The 20,321-nt window shown below is 49.1% G+C and overlaps 1 protein-coding gene across 3 annotated transcripts in view; it reads right to left on the reverse strand.

Moving 5' to 3' along the window:
- LOC133342832 (endothelin-converting enzyme 1-like) overlaps positions 1-20,321 on the reverse strand; it is a 64,111-nt gene that overhangs the window by 14,087 nt on the left and 29,703 nt on the right. For all 3 annotated transcript variants that reach the window (XM_061552141.1, XM_061552139.1, XM_061552142.1), the window contains exons 3-14: positions 19,327-19,421; positions 18,762-18,885; positions 16,512-16,636; positions 14,237-14,377; positions 13,327-13,395; positions 12,589-12,765; positions 11,699-11,838; positions 6,773-6,887; positions 6,087-6,200; positions 3,726-3,824; positions 1,293-1,370; positions 502-602 (exon numbers count right to left, since the gene is read on the reverse strand). In XM_061552141.1, the coding sequence (XP_061408125.1) occupies positions 502-602; positions 1,293-1,370; positions 3,726-3,824; positions 6,087-6,200; positions 6,773-6,887; positions 11,699-11,838; positions 12,589-12,765; positions 13,327-13,395; positions 14,237-14,377; positions 16,512-16,636; positions 18,762-18,885; positions 19,327-19,421 (1,378 nt within the window). The remainder of the gene's footprint in view (positions 1-501; positions 603-1,292; positions 1,371-3,725; positions 3,825-6,086; positions 6,201-6,772; positions 6,888-11,698; positions 11,839-12,588; positions 12,766-13,326; positions 13,396-14,236; positions 14,378-16,511; positions 16,637-18,761; positions 18,886-19,326; positions 19,422-20,321) is intronic.

Consider the following 20,321-nt stretch of genomic DNA (forward strand, 5'->3'; position numbering starts at 1 on the left):
GCTGGGCGTATGGAATCACTCGATCCCTTCCGTGATGTCACGAGCGCTCTTGATGAATGGAACGAACTTGCAGCATGTGCGTGTTGTGAGACGATTGTTCACAAACACACGCGGAACAAAAACAAACAGAGCTCATATTCTTTGGGTCTTTCGGTAAAGTCACATAGGTAGGTTGAAAGATAATAAATAAACTAGGACGTTTCGATCACAACACAAGCAATCGTCATAATTTTTTCCTCCTGACGACGACCGCTTGTGTTGTGATCGAAACGTCGTAGTTTTTTTGTTATTTTCTTTCAACATATCTAGGTGACTTTACCAAAAAACCCAAAAGATATTAATTCCCGCAGTCACGAAAGCTTTAAGTCAAGATATAAAGATAGCTCAATTGGCGTGGGAAGCAAGATTATTGTCTGCGTATTTATTTTATCGATTACCCAGGAAGACAAAGTTACAACGTTTACACTGGTTTTCAAACAGACGAAATGTAAATATACACACTTGGTGTTTAAGCCTAAAGACAGCTGCTCCAGTGATTTCTTGGCCAGGTACTTGTAGTAGTTCACCATCGTGTTAAAGAAAGAGTTCTCATCCGGTGTGATCTACAAACCACACACACACACACAGCAAGTCACCTGTCATTTCCCAGGAGACCTGGATACTCATGGTACTACTTGCTGCAATGCGACTAATTTGAAATGTATGCAGTGTTTCACAAATGCACTCAGTCACGAACGTAGTGTATGGTATATTTTAAACCTCTTGGGGCGACAGCAGATATTGTATATTATTGTTATTTACTCCACGTGTTTACCCAAGAAAGCCTCGCCGAGTCTCATGACTCTTTTTCAGGAGGGTCCTGCCAAGTTTTTGCAGGAGCAGTCGATGTTGCTACTGTGTGTGTGATCCCAACCGAGTCGTTTGCAGTGTCACTTTTCAACATTGGGATGTTTGGCCAATGCCAGCTACATCGTATGCTTTTTTTTTTCTTTAGCGATGAGAGGAGACCAGAGAACCCAGACGTTTTCCACACAGAACAGGGCAAGATCGTAGAAACTGTACCCATTAAGGCGCCCGAGGCGGGAATTGAACCCAGGCTCTTCTTGCTGTGAGGCACGAGTTGTTCCCACTGCGTTGCCACCCTGGCCTCCTAAACATCAGAGTATTTTCACCTCGGTCTAACAATCCTTAAAATCTACACATTGCAACAACGTAAGGGATTACATCAGCAAGAAAGTTGTTGCTTCACCGATGGTGATTGCAATGTGTTTGTAGCGAACGATGAGGCTTACCTGAGCGTAAAAGCTGTTGATCCAGCCTGGGTCACTAAATTTATTCTCAGCTCCAACCAAGGGCTTCATCTCGCTCGCCTAAGCAAAGGCAAACAACGCATGCTGTCACGTCGCTCAGCACACTCACGCTCCAATCACGCGACCACGCTACTCGCCAACGCCTATTCAACTCGCACAACTCAACCCCCCAGAGCTCCAGGTTACGCGAATGCGGGAGAAGAGGTGAATGTTCCGGTGGGACATTGATTGATACTCAGGGGTGCGATTAGACCTCGGCAAGGTAAGGTAAAAGCTAAAAGATAAAAACAACGAGCCTACCTTTACCCTACCTTTTACCTTACCACAATACAATCACTCTACCCTACCTTTTACCCTTTAGCAGGTAAGGTAAAAAGCAACGAGCCTACCTTTACCCTACCTTTTACCCTTACCCCACACAAATTACCCGATTACAGGGTAATTACTGAGGTACTACACATGAAAAAGGTTTATAACGGTAAATGCTACAAGGTAGAGCACTTTACTCATATAGAATACTCTCGATGATTACAATTTTACACGCTTGTTGTTGCCGTTGTCATTGCTGTCGTTGTCGTCGTCGTATCCTCAAATTTTGTAACTCAATTTTAACCCACTTCACAATGTGGTATCACTGCAAACTTGGTATACTTATGTCATACTGATGACAATACTATATTCTATCATAAAAAATAGAAAACATATATTTTAAAACATTATTTTTTATGTTATGTTTCGGCTTGGGTCTAATTGTCCACAATCAACTGATGTTGGCTGTAATAGGCCACGGTCCCTTACGTGATGGCAAGCTTCGGGGCCACTTCCTGGAGTTGTGGAGTTCTGCTATTACTCGTACATTTAATAAGAGCGTGTTTATAAAAAAGGTTTTTTTCAATATTACTCATTAAATGGAGGCCACGGACTGCGCCACAGAGCTTCTAGCGGTCAACAAGGCACCGTATTTACCGGGTAATACTTCGCGCTTCCTTTATCTTACTGGGTAATTCTTCCGAGCTACCTTTACCCTACCCTTTACCTTACCCCTTGGCATGTCGACACCTTTACCTTTACCCTTTGACCCGGTAAAAAGGGTAAACTACCTTACCTTGCCGAGGCCTAGGCGCGACTCACATCTCACCAGTAGCGCAGCGGTGTTTATTGCCATTAATATTTGGTGTTTTTTGCTCTGATTTCTATTTCCTTCATTGTTGTGCTCGTTTTTTTTATGTATATATACAATATTTGAATTCCACATCCTCCCTCACATCGCACATCGACGGGTGTAGATCAACAACGATGCGACGTTCCGAGCGGTAGTTCCAGGAGCATCGACGGTATCGGGCATCAGTCCCACACCGGACTCATCAGAGGGGGGGGGTCGAGGGATTTTCTTCGGGGGAAGGGGGCGGGAAGGAGGAGGGGCTGGGAGGAGGAGGAGTGGAGGGGGGCAGGGAGGAGAGGGGAGGGGGGTTGGCCCGTCATTGCCGCTCTGGGTCCAGGTGACGGGTGGAAGGTTGAGGAATTGTCGTCCTCGTCTCTAAGTTATCGCTTCCTTCATTTTGGTGACCCAGGTCCCTCTGGAGACTCAACCTGGTCTCCCGAGTTCTCACCGGGCTAAATAAAGTGAACTTGGGCTTGTCCTCCGTGTTCGCTGAGAGTTCCCACGAACAGCAGGGGAAGTCGTTCACACGCCGAGGGTGACCACGGCGTTCTCCATGTTTGTATCCCTGTTACCTACAGCGTCTACAGTGTCTACAGTCTCTCTAGTGTCTACAGTGTCAACTGGATCCGGTTCAAAGACAATGTCAATTCCAGTCAGCTGATTGCGGCTGGATTCTGAGAATCAAACGCTATATGTTTAAGACAACATCTATATGTAACAAACCCTTGGCCAGTGGAAATTAATATGAACCAGGGTTGCTAAATAATTGTTACGCAACCGATATCAAAATGGGAGTGCTCTGTGGTCGTCTGTGGAAGTGAGCGACGAATTCACTCTTGTCGGGGTTTGGGGCGGAGCCCGACTCTCGACAGCCGCCAACCCCACCGAGATCCGACCCGTGCACTCGGCGGCTGACGCTGCAGCGCCCCTTCTGCTCGAAGCGCCGACCGATCCACGCCCACGGCTGCAGCCGCCGCCGCCGCCACCGCGGCGACGCATGACTACAACGTCGTCGTTACCGTACCGGACCGCTACTTCCGGGGGGGGGGGCGGGGGGGGGGGGCGGGGGGGGGGGGGGGGGGGGGGGGGGGGGGGGGGGGGGGGGGGGGGGGGGGGGGGGGGGGGGCGGGGGGGGGGGGCGGGGGGGGGGGGCGGGGGGGGGGGGCGGGGGGGGGGGGGGGGGGCGGGGGGGGGGGGCGGGGGGGGGGGCGGGGGGGGGGCGGGGGGGGGGCCGTGCCCTTGCCGCCACTGACCTTGTCCCGGGCATCGTCCCGCGTCTTGTTGTCCATCCAGGTCAGCGTCGTCAGAGTGGTTTGGAACGAGAAGCGGACATTGTTGATGATTTCTTTCACCTAAGGAGTCGCAGTGCAAATGTAAATAAATATATCATTAAATGGATTTGCATCCGCGTGAAACGTAAACCATTACAGTGATTTGAAGGTGGAAATGACACGTAGCCTCACTGCGGACTGCCATCTCAATGACTTTTCGCGAGGTGGCCATGATTATACCATTTACAAAGGTACTGCAGGCCAAATCCAGAGGGCGACAGGGTAACACAATAAACACTTGCACCTCATAGCACAAGGACCTGGGTTCGATTTTCAACGCGGGGACTTTCTGTGTGGAGTTTGAATGCTCTTCGTCTGTTCTGCATTGGTTTTCTACGGGTTCTCCGGTTTCCTCCCACAGCGAACAAGAAATACAATGCCATTGGTGTTGGACAAACATCGCAAAGCAGGACATTTGTGAAAATTAGTGTTTGGATCCGTATGGTTATCCTGGGTAAATAAATAATGACGATTCTTAGACCTTACAAATGGGGTTTGAATCCATGATCAATTTCAAGTCCGGTATTTTGCTTTAGCATCACCCATGCAAGCATTTTAGAATGAACACTTTTCAATGAATTTGTCTGTCATTGTGTGTACAGGAAAAGCTATGTTATCCACCACTTTACCATCCGGAATGCTCTATTAACTGGCACCTGTCATACTAATCTTCCTTCATTTATCCAGAAAAATCCCGAAAGCCATCCGGCATCTTGCCGTGCACTGATCATCAATCTGCTGCTCATGGGAGCTTCAGATACGGTGCTGCACGACAAAGATGCTCTACAATTGACCGGTGAGTACCTCTCTGTAAAAGAGTATTTTATTTATTATATCATAGTTAAAACGTAGGCTAAGCATCTTTCGTAAAAATTGTATGTCCTTGGAAAATGTGGTGAACCATAAGTACGACTCGCAGGTCACCGGCATGTTTGGTTAACCGGCACCCTCCAATCCCCATATATGCCGGAGAACAGAGATTTTCCTGGACTTGCATTCGCGAAGTCATTCTGGACCAATACGACTATAAATATCTATATACTATATAAATATATGTTTATATCACTGCATAGACTGTAATCACTGTCCTGTTCGGTTAGCGAGCAATGAAGCAAGCAAGGGGTGGTGATATTGAGCGATCCATCCTGGGTTTAACCAGGAGGGAAAGTGTGAGTAGCTCACAAATCCTTAAAAGTTCTGGACACATTCCCATCGGTGAGCTCCTACAGCAGGCAAGGCTGCGTTGGCTGGGTCATGTAGCCCGCATGCCCAGCCACCGCCATGCCCAAGCAGCTTCTATTTTTTCCGCATAGAGGGGGCTACGACATGAGCTGAAGAAGACTGATATGGCACGGGAGGACGTGGAGCTGAGTAGACTTGTCGACAGTTGGAGGCAGTCACCCTCCAACAACAACGAGGGCAGAGCAACGACGCTCACAACGAGTGAAGCGCCGGGCGGCTGAAATGCAGCAAGTTGGCACAGCAGGGGGCACAGGTGGTGTGCATCTACCGGTCATCTCAGACCTCCTGTCAACGAGCCTTCGACCTTTCACGTGGCCTGAAAGTGCACCTGGCCTGGCGCAGGCGCCGTGGTGACGTCACCGTCACTTATTGGGGAATGGCGGTTATTGGCATTGGTTATTGAGCATCACAGGGAAGTGGTCGCTTTCTTTAAAACAAAATCGCTGAGCACACGCCCCAACGCTCAAACTGTCAAGTGGAGAGCAACAACAGCAGGGTCAACGTTGCAAAATAGATAAGAGTCAACACGTTTCTTGAATTGATGAAGGTTTTTTTACGAGAACCAGGAAAAATAGACGATCGGAGGGGATTCTAGAGCGGAGCAGCGCGAGGGACGAAGCAGAAATGTAAGTGTTGGTGACCTGCAGTGTGCCGAGTGGTTGGGTGAGTGGGGTGAGTGGGTGGGTAAGTGTGTTGACCTGGATTGTGGTGAAGGTTTAACAGTGTCGACAAGATGAAACGGTCAGTGTCTGGCAGACCGAGTCTTCGACACAGGAAGAGGAATCGACGGGTGAAGTTCACAGGAACCACTGTGGCAGCAGCAGCAGCAGTCGCAGCGGTAGAAGAGCGAAAAGGAGGCCATCGACCAGCAATGAGTGAGTTATGGGAATTGTGCTGAAGGCAACTGGACAAGAGGCAAAGCAGCGTGGGGCTGTAGCCATCGTGAGTTCACAGTCTGGCAGTGGGATAACAGTTTGCGTATTGCTCCGTGCTAGGGGTGTTTTGTCCGCGCGTCTGTTCCTGTGCTTTGCGTCCACGTACATCATCGGTCGTCTGCTCGAGGCGCGTCGCGAAGAAGAAGATGTCGCCCAGGGCGTAGGGCATGGCCCAGTTCGTCTTCTCCATGCAGAACTCCCAGCGTGCCGCACTGTAATTCTGCACACGGGAGGAGCACGGTGCTGTCATTGCGTCGCAACAGCCCAGCCAGAGCGCGAAATCCGGCACCTGCCCCGGTCATTACTGGCGGGTGCATTAACCGCAACATAGTACGCGCCGGCCGCTAAAGATCCCGTGAGAGTAGGGTCATTGCGTGCTACCGGCGTCAGAGTCCAAATTTGCCAAATTAAAAAATTTACACCGCACATGACTCAATCGGGATATCCATAGCAGAATAATACAATTTAATCGGAATATTTATTTATACTGGAGGAATTAAGCTCTTTTTCACAGATGTCCAGTAGGGGTGGGTAGGCATGTTAGAACAAACAATACAAAAACACGATGGAAGTGCAAAGTTCAAGAAAGGTAAACAAATCACCCCTCCTGTAAAAACGTTGTCCAAAAGATCGTTGCGCTAAACCAATGCTGCTGTAACAACTGCTCGACCAGATGTCGTAACTTTCATCGACCCGAGTCAGCCAACACCTCCCCTCTCCCCAAGCCAGGATGTGCAACTCGCAAGCCGCTCCGCTTCTCCGGGCGGTTATTCAGCCGCGAGCGGAGCTCACCGTCTGCGCGTTGGCCACGGCATCCTGCAGCTGTCGGTGAGGGGCGCTGAAGCTGTCGTCCATCGCGGGGGACATCGCTTGCACCAGCCGCCAGAGGACGTAGCCGCTCACGACGCTGCGGGTAGCGCACCGCACGCACACACACGCGACCACGGCACTCGCTGGCACGCTAACAACGGCAAGGGGTAAGGCAGGAGGGCACGTTTCGTCGCCGCCATTCGCCGAATTGGAATTAAGCAGCCTGGTGGACAGCTCATTTCTATTGGGCCATACAGAAGGCTGTTTATGGTGCAGGCCAATCAGCTTCAAGGACAATGCATGTAAAATTACGCTGCTCTACAATGTTTTAGACGTCGTCTGCTTCCGAGATGAAATGTGCTGTTTATTATTTTGATGTGCTGATTTCAAATGTGACCATTAAAACAACTGATTGGCTACTGTTCCCAAGATATTAAAGTTTTAATATTTTACATCTGTGTATATTGTGTAGATAGTAGAGTTTTACTCATAAATTGTAAACCTCGGTCTTTTCGCTTTACATGATACCAAGTCGCTCACTGCTCCGCAGTTCGGTAGGAAGAAATCTAGATGAGAGTGCGAAAAATGTATCCTGAGTGACATGTTGCAACCAAGACTTTTATAAGCTTTGAGGAGGTTTTCCACCAACTCCCTGTAGTTGTCTGTCTTGTTGTTTCCGAGAAAATGTGTTGCCACTAACTGGAAGGCTTTCCATGCTGTGGTCACAAAATCTTCCTTGATTCAACAAGTGGTGGATGCTGAACACTTTTCCTCCCAGGCTCTGATGACTGTCGGAGTGGCCAATCTGTCTTGATGTAGTGGGAATCTCTCGCACGACTATCCCATTCGCAGAGAAAACAGCGGTACTTTGTGTATCCAACCTGCAGACCAAGCAAGAGAGCAACAGCCTTCAATTTTCCACAAAGCTGCCACTGATGTTGGTCATAGTTCATGCACCTCAAAAATTGTTTCATGTTGTCATAGGTTTCCTTCATATGGACTGCATGACCAATTGGAATTGATGGCAAAACATTGCCATTATGCAACAAAACAGCTTTATGACAAATTTTAGATGAATCAATTAACATTATCCACTCATCTGGATCATGAACGATGTTGAGGGCTGACATCACACCATCGATGTTGTTGCAGGTGAAGTACCGGTGAAGACGCTTGACGCCGAGGTTGAGGCACACGTATATTTATTTCACAGTATGACAGTGGGCATATACACTCTCGAGGGGGTATCGGCCCCCTCACCCGTATAACTCGGGATACACCCCTAGCTAACTCTGTCCTAGCCCCGAATCCTCCACTAATGGGCTAGGGGAGGCTAACTGGCCCGACACTGGTAAGTCGGGCCCGGTACCCGGAGTTCCAGACCAGCTCTTACAAGAGCACCGGCTCTGGCTTTCGGGACCACGCCGCTGGCTCAATCCTGTCCGGCCCTGAAAAGGACATCGAACCAGGGGAGTCCAGGGCTCTATCTAAGACGTCTTCAATCTTCTTCCCTTAGCTTAAACATAACTGCCGAGCCCTTTGAAACATCCCCTTTTATACCCAACCCCTCCCTGAGGGGTGGGGCCCCGGGGGATCATAACGTTCGAACCAGCCCCCCCCAGGGTGTCTGGCTCGGACGTCGTAGAGTGCACTTGCTCGTGCACTTACGTAGCCCCGCCCACTGTGTTTGTTTTCCATAGGCTGCCATGCATAACGGGCCCTCTCTTTAACACCCCTACACAGGCTACAAGATCACCTTCCATGAAGAAGAATGGGACAAGATAATTTTGACGGTCACGGAACATGGAAACCCAAACATCACCTGCCAGGAGATGCCACTGCTGCAGCCTGGAGCCCAACAGCTCTGCCTTACTCTTGAGTAATTCCAAATCCCTGACAAGGTCTTTAAGTTCACCTTGTGTTATGAGGTGTGGTTCAGAGGAGGATGGGAGAAACTCTGGGTCATGTGACCTTGATGGTTCAGGACCAGAAGTTTAATCCTCTTCCTCGTCTGACTCAAGTGAGAATGATTTTGGTGCATCAGGAACCGACATTCCTTCTCCGTGGGGTACTGGGCGTATAGCTGATGGAATGTTTGGATAATGCACAGTCCACTTTTTCTTCTTTGACACACCTTTCCCAACTGGAGGCCTCATGCAGAAGTAACAATTGCTGATATGATCTGTTGGCTCTCTCCAAATCATTGGCACTGCAAAAGGCATAGATTTCCTTTTCCTGTCAACCACTGGCAAATATCTGTTGCACAAGTGTTGCAGCAAATGTGTGGGGCCCACGTCTTGTCCTGATCTCAAAATTTGCAGCAATAATAAAGGTGATAGGCTTTCTTAACCATGGTGGTGATACTGCGCTTTTGTGATGCAAAAGTCACTTCACCACAAACATAGCAGAAGTGATCTGCTTTGCTCACACAAGTACGAGGCATCTCTGCTCACTTTGGCTAAACAGAAATGTGTCCCTTTGCAAAATCAAACACTGACAAATAAGAGAGCAGGACACTGCATCATTTCAGAACACTAGTTTTCTGGTTAGATTTTTGTTGCTATTTCATTTATCTAACCAGAACACTAGTTTTATTGCTATTTCATTTATACCTGATGATGATTGCTTGTGTTGCAATCGAAACGTTGTATGCTATTATTTAATTTATTATTTTATCTTTATACGTGACTTTACCGAAAGAACCAAATAATAATTCCTGCAGTCACGAAAGCTCCAAAATTTAGATGTATTTTAGTGATTTCTGGTTGAAGTTGAAATCCCTTCCCTTTATAACTCACTTATCCTCCGCCATTCCCAAGTCAAGAGTCGTATATACTGACCCGTTAGCATATCTTGAAAACTAGAGCCAATCAACAATTTTAAGTATCATTTTCATTCTCAGTGGCCCATAATTAGTCAAGTTGGACTACATTTATTTGGGAAGCATTCTGGCTGTAGACCACTGTTATCAGAGTATGTTTGTTTCGCCACAAGTGTGTGGTTAATGCAGACTTAGTTCCTTGCAAAAAATATGAACATCTCAACTCCTCCTGTTTTATTGCCAGTAAGGGTAAAACCTGTTCTTATTCTTCATCAGTTTTGATACTGACAAAAAGGTACCATAGATATAATTTATATTAGTTCGTTACAAATATTTCACCCAAAAAACCCTCGAGATGTGAACATCTGCTTTGCAAGGGTGTCCAGGGTGTGAATTGACACAGCACATCGCAAAAGATTATTGATTTTGCACAACGCCCATTGGCTATCGTTCCCAAACCTCGACGTTATCTCGTTTGGTACTGACAAGACCCTGCCACGTGTGCCACGGTAGGCTGCAACGTTGCTGCGTGTAATCCCAGTTGAGTCATTTTGAGGAAGTTTGGCCAATACCAGCTAGACCGTATATATTTTGTTGCTATTGCAGGAAACACACACATAGAGCAGGGGGAGATCACACAAACTCTACACTGAAAGGTGCCCCAGTGGGGAATCGAACCTGGGACCTTCTTGTTGTGAGGCACGAGCGTTACCACTGCATCACCCTTCCTCCTGAAGACACAGTCTCTGTTTTTTTCAGATAACATTGTAAACTAAATCCACTCCATGCCTCCATATCTCTGCAGGCGCGAGTGAGCAACGGTGATACGGTGATCACACAATGCCCCACAATGCCCCACAATGCCGACGCCGACCCCACGTCGTGCTCCTGTGCCATGTGACTAGGCACCCGTTGATATAACTCAAACAATCTTATCACGCTCACAAGGAGATGTGCCCTGCTTTGCTTACAGGCACACACATTTACAGAGTTCTCTCCCTACCCATGGGCATAGTGCTTTGTCATCTCCTGGCTTGCAGGGTACAATGGCAGTGCAGCAAGTGGATTCGTTTCCATCTGTACGGGGATCGAGTGTTACCCCCGTGGCACACGTGGGTTTACTCCGAGGGATCCGCTTTCCTCCCACACGTATAGAACACTCACTCATGGAGTCGGCCAAACATTCTCATATAGGACCACAGAACTCGGGCGATTGAGAGGTGACATGGCCTAGCGGTACTTCCACCTCCGCTTGTTGTAGTGGTTCACGGTGGAAATGCAGCGGCCGCCCTGATTATGACTGCGGCTGCAATAACAACAATAACACTACACGCCCGATTCATTGTTGATTTCGGGGTGAGATTCACCTCAGTAAAATGTGCGTTATAAACCATCCTCCACCTGACATGGCCAACGGATAAAGTTGTCACGTGACGAACAAACGTGGCCAATGTATCTCTGCTCCGGCAGCACCACCTTCGCGTTGGTGAGCAATCTCACAACATTTCACAAATGAGCCCAACATTTTGCTCCGTAGTTACACAACCAGCATCATCAGGCAGCCGCCAGAAAAAAATGCGCGCCTTCTTGTTTCACAGCAGACTTAATGATGCCCTAGCATCATTCGCAAGAGCAGACCATTGTGCACCACCGGCATCAAGGCCAAAATTTGCCAAATTATAAATTGACCAGCAAATTACTCTCCTGGGATTACACATGCGGCCACAAGCATTGCCCCCTACTGGCTGGCAGATCGATGCCCCGCGTCAACTCTTGCAAATTAGACTCATCCCGGTGTCTCTCGTGTTCTCCCCTGCTGAAACAAAATGAATGAAGTCATTGTTGGTGGTAGTGCACGGTTCTGTCTTCGCGAGCGCTTGTCTGTGGCTTCCCACGGCCTTTGCGCGTCACAAAGTTCACGGTGTTTTTGAGACGCAATTTTTCTTCCACAAAAGATGCAACGCGCAAAATAAAACATTACTACACGACGTGTTCACTGCATCGCGAGTCGATGTGCCGGTTTTGCTGGAGCGCGGCGTCCGTGAGCCAATAAAAAGGTGTGCCGAGCGGTGCACGCGTGGGCGTACGTAGCGTCCGTGTGGTTGAGGAGCGAGGTGAGGTTTTCGAAGTAAGCTGTGGAGGACACGAGGAGCCCCGCCTCCTGAGGAAAGCCGCCTGGAATTCCCTTGTGCAGATACGCTTGCCAGTTGATGAATGGAGCAATGGCCTGCAGAGGGAAAACGAGGAAAAACTAAAAGCTCGTTTTGTCTTTTTACAGAGGCATTTTTCATTTACACTGACATTTTTTTAAATGCAGGTGCAATTTGTATGTATGTTGGGCTTCTTTCGCACCGCACGTAGCCAACCGTACTACGGCATTACAGTGTCTTTATCGCAAGAGGTGGACATGTGTCCATACCCGATCCCATCTGTGTAAGCGTCCGTGTGCCTGTTCATGGCATCGTGCAAGCGTCTCTCAGCTCGTCTATCCATATTTCCACCTGTCCACGTGTCAACTCTGCCGTAAGTTGGTCACCATATATGATCAGCCAGTCCTGTTGATCGAGGTGCGATTGTATTTAAAATCACCACGTAGCCACATTCAAAATGATCGCTGCTTCATTACAGAGACGCATATAAGAGGCTGACATTATCGGGTATTGGAGGATGGTGCAAGACTGACGGGCAGGCAGACTGAACGGGGAGTTGCTCTTTATACCGCGGCAGATGCGTCATTGGTCTTCTGACACATGCCGGCGTGGTGCACCGTCGCGCACAGCCACATTAACGCCACAGGCACATTTGCAAAATGCTCTTGACAACGAAACCCGCCGGAGCAGAGAGAGAGAGGGAGAGGAGTGAGCTCCTCACGCCAGAGCGAGGGTTCGCAAGGTTCCCAGAAGCCCGTTGTGCACAAGCCTGGCCGTCACAAAAGGCGGAAAACAGAGCAGCACGCGGCACAGACCCATTTCCTCACTTGCAAGCGATCCCACGTCACTTCGCTGGGCTCGGCAGGGTCCCGAGTCCGGGCCACGATGGAGGCCAGCGTCGACTCGAACCTCAGCACCTCCTGCATGTGCTGCCGCGCGTCCCCCAGGCTCTGGCCCAGCAGCACGGCCGAGCGCACCATGTAGTGCAGATAAGTGGCCCGCACCTGTGCAGACCACCCCGTGACAACGGCTCGCGTGGTCACACGGCCCGGCGGTAGCGCATTTGCAGAGGTGTGTGGTACCAATCCGAGAGCCCTGCCTGGTTACTGCCGCGCTGTTTATTGAGCGGAAAACACTACGCGCCGTTTGCATTGCAGCAGACGTTAAAAATCCCCTGACGTCATTTGAAATGAGGACGCCACTGTGTGCCGGCGGCATGGTCCTCATTTGCCCAATTAAAAAATGACTCTCGTTGGGAATAGACACACAGTAGCAACATCGCCCTCGACTGTCAAACTACTGCAGACTGTGCCTGTGCAACACAGCGCCTTCGTGATGGCCTTCCGCTATAAGGATGGCACAAATATCAAATGTACTCAATTATTATCACTGTGTTGCATGCTCCTGTATTTTAAAACACGGCTGGAATGCCTCCTCCGTTAATCCGGCACACATCGCCGCGGGTACCGGCAGCGCGGCACGCTGCGGTGCGCGCATTGGTGCAGTGGGAGCGGCACGAGCGGCGAGCGCGCTCCGTGCGGGGACGGCAGCGCCGCGGCGATCACCTTGAGGGCTTGCGGGGTCGCGTTGCTCGTCAAGTACTCCGAGGGAAGCCCGAGCTCCGGGTGCGAAAGCTGCGTTGGGTTTGTGCGTGCGCATTTGTGTATGCATGTCATGTGTGTTTTTACACATTGAAGCGTGTGTGTGTGCGTGTGTATGTGTGCGTGCGTGAATGCGCAATAAAATCAGACACAGCAGCATTAATGTTGTCAGTGAAATTATCAATTCTTTGTTAAATGAAGGATTTAGTACACACTAGATGACCATCACAATTAGCTAACTTCAGATACATTTCTATTACTTTACTGTCAAACACCACTGATGTGAAACAAGTCTGGATTGGGGTGAAAAAAAATACCAGGTCACGTTCAACTAAAAAACCATGACAAACTAATGTGTAAGGCTGGCAATTCCACAGTTTTTACCATCAATGTATAACGGTAATTACTTTATCCAGAGTACAACCATAAATCGTGCTTGAGCACAACAATCTCATCTGGGCTGTCATGGAATGGCTGTGTCACTCATCTGGCTATCAAGGCAGTGAAAAATAAACTTCATTTCCTTTTCCATGCTAAAGCCTCGTTAACTCTGAGCCATGGTCACTGCTGCTGCTTTACACAAATCAGGATTCAGTTGAAGCTGAAATCCTGCTGCTCTCATATCTGGGGTGCAGCACTTAGTTGCAACAACACTGCTGCACTGGACATACAATCAATGCAACGCAGTCAGCGTGATTGATGATCCAGCACTCACCGGTTCACTCCAACCACTCGCTCACCGGCGGTCAGTCGCCTCCCTCTCACCCTTCTATTGCTACTACCACGGTTAAGGCTCCCCGTCAACTTCACTCGTCGATTCCACATCTCGGCAACGACCGTGTCTCGGCAACGAGCGCATCCTGTGTGTGCTTACCTCGAGAAAGAGCTTATCCTTGGAGCCTCTCTGCACCACGTGGGCATTGAAGAGCGCTGGCAACAGGAAGTTTAGGGTGGTGTTGGTCAACAACTCGGTGAGATTAGTGGTCTTGTTGGGTGTCGGCATCCAGCCGCCGAGCTGTCACAGAGCACAGGGTAAAGCCGGCGTGAGTCAGAGGCAGTCGCTTGATCCCCGCTTCCTTCAGTGGGGTGCCACGGTGGCGAGATGTCAACAACCTCGCCCGATATACAGGAGGTCGTGGCTCGGATCCCAACCCTGACGCCCGTGATATTTGGGGTTTGCGTGTTTCTCTCTCCCCGTGGTTGTGTGAATTTTTCTCCGGGTCCTCAAGATTTTTCCCTCCACATTTAGAGTATTTGGCTGCTATAAATTTCTACGTGATGATAAGCACACTTGGTTGAGCTATAATTTGTGATAGCCAGGTCGCTTCTGAAAAAAAGATACACAGCTTTACCTGGTGAAATAAAAAGAATTTAGGTGAATAAAGCGGCACACGTTCCTGTTCACATCGTTGTTATTAGCCGCCGTGCTGCTGCTGCTGCTGTAGAGTCATTCCAGCACGTGGAGGACTCGGTCTAGCAGAATCAATGCCTCCTCTCATCCTCACTGTGTTCAGCCATCACACCGCAGCTTACAACAGCACTCTCACTAGCTCACCCACCCAGTTACTCACCAATACTGCAGGTCACAACAACAGACTCATCCACCCACTCACCCACCACACTACAGGTCACACAACACTTCTCTTTATGCTTCTTCCCTCACACTGCCCCACTTTGGAATTCCCTCCCACCAGCGTCACTTGTCCCCTGGCTGGTATAATAACAGCTACGCGTTACACTCCAATCTATTGCAACTATGATAGTGGTGGCCGTTGCTGTCCGCTTAATGTTTTCGAACTTAGGGCCTGTGCTCAAATACTGTGGGTGTACGATCAGAGAAATCTTGACAAACGAAGCTGTGGGGGTGGCCATTGTATTGTGAGAGATTAGCATGTCAATGTAAGACATTTGCTTGTAAATGTAAGCGAGAGAGAGCTCGGAAAGAGCCATCGCCACATGGAGGTGGAAAAGGATGGCAAGCCGCCATTTACTAATGTAGCCCAAGGGTCAGTGGGCGGGGCTAGAGATTACATTTGCATGTAAATGTAAGATCGGAGAAATTTTACATTTACATGCAAATTTCATCTCTAGCCCCGCCCACTGATCCTTGGGCTACACCCATCTCAAACCTTTACAACTCCCTGCCTTAAAAGCGCTCCCACCATATATTCTCAGCAGCTCTCCCACAATATTTTTGACCTGATGACGATTGCTTGTGTTGCGATCGAAACGTCGTGATATTGTTAATATTTTTATCATTTTATTATTTGTTCTATCTACGTGGCTTTACCGAAAGACCCATAGAATATGAATTCCTGCAATCACGAAAGCTTTAAGTCAATGCCAAATATTGATCCCATTAGGCACCCCGACACCTCTTACAGACTCTGGCCTAATTTTAAACAAAGATTGTATTTATATCCATGCCACTGTAACTATTTTATCAAGAATTATTATTAATAATGAGAGTTGAGTACTGGTTGATGGTTATGATTGGCAGGGTTGGTTAGTGTAATAAGGTATGTAATAAGGTAATAAGGTGAATCTATTTATCTCCAGTAGTAATCTATCTATCTACAGTATTAGTTTGTGAAAATAGGCCATCCTTAAGGAATTGTGTGTGTTAGTAATGAATCGGGAATTGTAATGCTATTGTGATTCCATTTATGCGTTAATTGCTTACTAGAGTGAGTTTATATTAAGGAGATTAGCACTGTAATTAGGGATTCCTGTTGATAGAAGCAGTTGTTGTTGCTGCTAGGCTACCATGTTTGTGTGCACGCTTAGCGGAAGGCGTACTCCGTCCGCTCAGCCACTATGTTTGTGTGCACGCTTAGCGGAGGGCGTACTCCGTCCACTACGTCGCTATGTTTGTGTGCATGCTTAGTGGAAGGAGTGCCCTGTCCGTTACGTCGCGATGTTTGTGTGCACGCTTAGCGGAAGGCGTACTCCGTCCGCTCGGCCACTATGTTTGTGTGCACGCTTAGCGGAAGGCGTACTCCGTCCGCTACGTCGCGATGTTTGTGTGCACGCTTAGCGGAAGGCGTACTCCGTCCGCTCGGCCACTATGTTTGTGTGCACGCTTAGCGGAAGGCGTACTCCGTCTGCTCGGCCACTATGTTTGCGTGCACGCTTAGCGGAAGGCGTACTCCGTCCATGAGGTCACGCAGGGGCTGGGCGCCCTGCTCGGCGATGCGCCCCTGGTTCATGCACGCGCGGTAGAACGTCTGTGCGTCGGCGTTTGACGACTGATCAGCGGAGAAGGTGACATTTTCTGCAACACAAATTCATTCGCAGTCATTAATATTCACGACGTCAAAAATCAACGCATACTTGAATGAATATGGCCGCGAGTCCGCGAGCGATGTACATTCCGACGGTGCTCTCGAAAGGGAACACAACATTTACATTTGGCACAGTGATAGTCAAGTCCTACAAATTATCTAGGGCAGGTAGATAGTTTGTAGGTAGATAGACCTACGAAGTATCTAGGGCAGGGGTCGGCAACCTTTCAAAGAAGAAGAGACATTTGTTTAGTTTTTGTCTTTGACCAAAACAGGTTTAGAGCCGCATCACACGCACTGCCACTTGTACACAAACACAGCAGGTATACAGCAGATGACAACACACAGTCTGACTTAAATACACAAAAATAGATGATGGAATAAATTGGGCCCTTTTTTTTCTCCCTTAACAATACAATTTGACTGTTGTACATTTTGTTGCCACCAAGACATTCCATCGCAACCCATTGCCTGCCATGTTTAATTAATTATCTTTACGTGAAATTACGTTAAAGATTTAAGTTTTTTTTAAACGGCTGCCTGCAAGGGGGCAGCCAAAGAGCCAGAAGGTGGAAGCAGAAGAGCCACCGCACGCGGCTCCAGAGCTGCAAGTTGACGACCCCTGACCTAGATCCACAAACGTTTGTATTGGGAGGTGTTCAAGGATGCGGAATTGAAATATATTGGATTTTAAAAATCCCGAACACCTCTTTTTTTGTACTGTGAGCCCCCCTTTACGTGGCGGGAGAATACGCTTGAACGTTGTACTTTATTTAGCCAGGGCACAGAATCCGAATTTGAGACGAGAGGTTGAAGGTGAAGGAAAGCACGGGGGTGGTGATTGGGGGGGGGGGGGTGTTAAAAACGTCTCCCTTTCACTGCCACTAACCGCGTTGTAAAAATGAGAACAAACCCGGTTGCTGGTTAACTGCAAGTAAAACCACGCATAACGATGAACACACACACACACACAGCCCTGTGTGTGTGTGTGTCTTTGAGTGTCGAGGAAGTGGTTCGATTCCATCGTGTGGCACGGCAGTTGAAACCATGGGGCAAGTCTATTGTAATCTCACCACCTCTGTCCACCGAGCGGTATGAATGGACACTCCAGTTCGTCGATGGGCAGGTTGCGTGTCATGGAGTAAAGTGTGGGTACAACGCGTCTCGTAGAGCGTGGAAGAGGAGAACACATCCCTTCCAGAACTCCCCCCAGTGGAAACGTTTCAACGAGCAGTGGTGTGATCAAGCAATTGGGGGGCTGGGCCTTTACCGTTTCATCTTGCCGAGGCGCGACCGCACCACGTGGGGACTGGGTTCGGCCGAGGCACTGGAATACGCTTGCCGCTGGCCAACCAGGAGCTGCGCCGTGCTGCCGTTTGTACATCCACGCGTGCCAATCGGTGCGGTCATTGCTTGAACTCCACAGAAAACGGTTGTCAGTTCCTGGCTTTTGGAATCGCTAACCGATGACACAAACGGTCACTGGTTTAGCGGTGGTTGTTGTTTAACAACCCCAGTTCTAAAACTGCGTGTGACCCGAGCACGACATCATGAACCAAATAAGACCTGAGTGGAGTGGTGGCATAGTGGTCTGCACACGGCGCTATGAAATTAGCGACCTGAGGTTGATTCCCGGCCATGGCTAACATCAGTGGCGAGTGATATTAGAACGATGATTGTGTGAATGATTGTTGAGGAAGATAAATGAAGATAGAAATGATGTTGCCAATCAAGTTAATGATGAAAATGTGGATGAAGTTTGCAATGGTTGATGAATTACGTAGAGATTCATGAAATTCCCAATCCTGCTCTTCTGCAAGATGACCAGAAGGCTATTTAATGTTATGTATTGGAGTTTTGCGCTAAACTCGGACCCATTTATTACAGTGAGTTACAGTGAGGGTCCTTGCCTTTAAACATCCGGCAACTCATAGCATTGGTTCAAGTAGGCCTAATCCTGCTGATGTGACACCGAGTTTAGAAACTGGCCCACAGTTGACTTTTATTGGCCCAATGCTCCTGCTAAGACGCACTGCCAGAAGGTCGTGCGGCTGGTGGGTTGTGTACAGATAAATACTTTCATCTTTATTCGGAAAGGAGGCGGGCAGCACCCACCCAAGATGTCGCGCAGGAACTTGAGATTGCCGTTCCACGTGACGTTGCGTTGATTCCAGCTGGCGGTACCCCCGGGCAACCGCTCATTGGGTTGCCAAGCGCCGCACGCGTACGCGTAGAAGTCCTGCGACAAAAACAGTGGTGGCGGCGCTGAGATCGCCTCGCGCGATGCAAACGGCGAGACCAGCGGTCACAATTGGGGAGTGCTACTCGTCCTCGTGGGTTGACACGAAGCATCGCAGCCGATCCCACGACTCACTGCAAAGTGAGCCCAGCCCACCCAGCCTCACACTCTGCCAATGAGACCCTGTATGTGTCAAAACCGCAGCAGGGTTTGCTCGAACTGATTCAATGCTGCAGAATGATAAATTGTGGTTGTTGTTCTGCAACTACATCGCTGAAACGACGCACTCCCAGATGGCCGTGCGGCCGATGGCTTGAGCAAATGTTTTATGTGGAGATATGGATATGGGACGGAGGCGCATCGTCCGCTTAACCATCTCGTTAATGATCTTCTCCACAACGACCATGGTGACGCCACTGTGGCGGGCACGTGTCTCCATACCTGGCACGGTTCCACGGTGGGATCCATAGAGTTGAGCATGAGCCTCGCGTCGCTGACGCACACATCAGTCTGGCACACGGGCGGCGGCACCTTGCCTACAGACGCGACAGGGGGCCGGGGCTCGTAAACCCCCAAGGGGGACATGACTGCAACGCACGCACCTTGATGATCAATATATGAATGACAATGGTATTTCATGCAGGTGGTTGGCACACGAAAACTGTTGACTCCATCACGTTCCTAAAAGTCTCATCAGCAGAGTCAGTCTCGCTTAAGTAAGGAACATCTCTGTTAGTTATAGGTGCTGGATTCGAAAATAAACTATAAAATACACAACACAAACTAATTTTGTTCCGTAGTGCTCGTGATTGTTCCGCGTTGCACATTATATATTTTTTGCGACGAACTCGGACCCGTATCTAACAGAGAGGGTCCTTGTTAATAAAACAAGTTCTGGCAGTTCACCAGCAATGGTTTAAGCAAACCTGATTCTGCAGATGAAACACTGAATTTCGAAACCGAGTCAGAGGTCGCTCTTGTTGAATCAACACTGTTGTTGAACCAAGGCAATGTGGCTGATGGGATGGAAAAAAGTCATTTTATTATTTTATGTGGTGGGGCAGCAATAGCCGGCTCGCTCGCACCTGATGACATGAGGTGTTAACGTGCTGCGTGTAGGAGACCTCTAACGAGGTCACTGTGTGTAGGAGACCTCTAACGGGGTCACTGCGTGTAGGAGACCTCTAACGGGGTCACTGCGTGTAGGAGACCTCTAACGGGGTCACTGCGTGTAGGAGACCTCTAACGGGGTCACTGCGTGTAGGAGACCTCTAACGGGGTCACTGCGTGTAGGAGACCTCTAACGAGGTCACAGCGTGTAGCAGACCTCTAACGGGGTCACTGCGTGTAGGAGACCTCTAACGAGGTCACAGCGTGTAGGAGACCTCTAACGAGGTCACTGCGTGTAGGAGACCTCTAACGGGGTCACTGCGTGT

This window comes from Lethenteron reissneri, chromosome 16, assembly GCF_015708825.2.
Source record: "Lethenteron reissneri isolate LAM-NWPU_2019-01 chromosome 16, ASM1570882v1, whole genome shotgun sequence".
NCBI lineage: Eukaryota > Metazoa > Chordata > Hyperoartia > Petromyzontiformes > Petromyzontidae > Lethenteron > Lethenteron reissneri.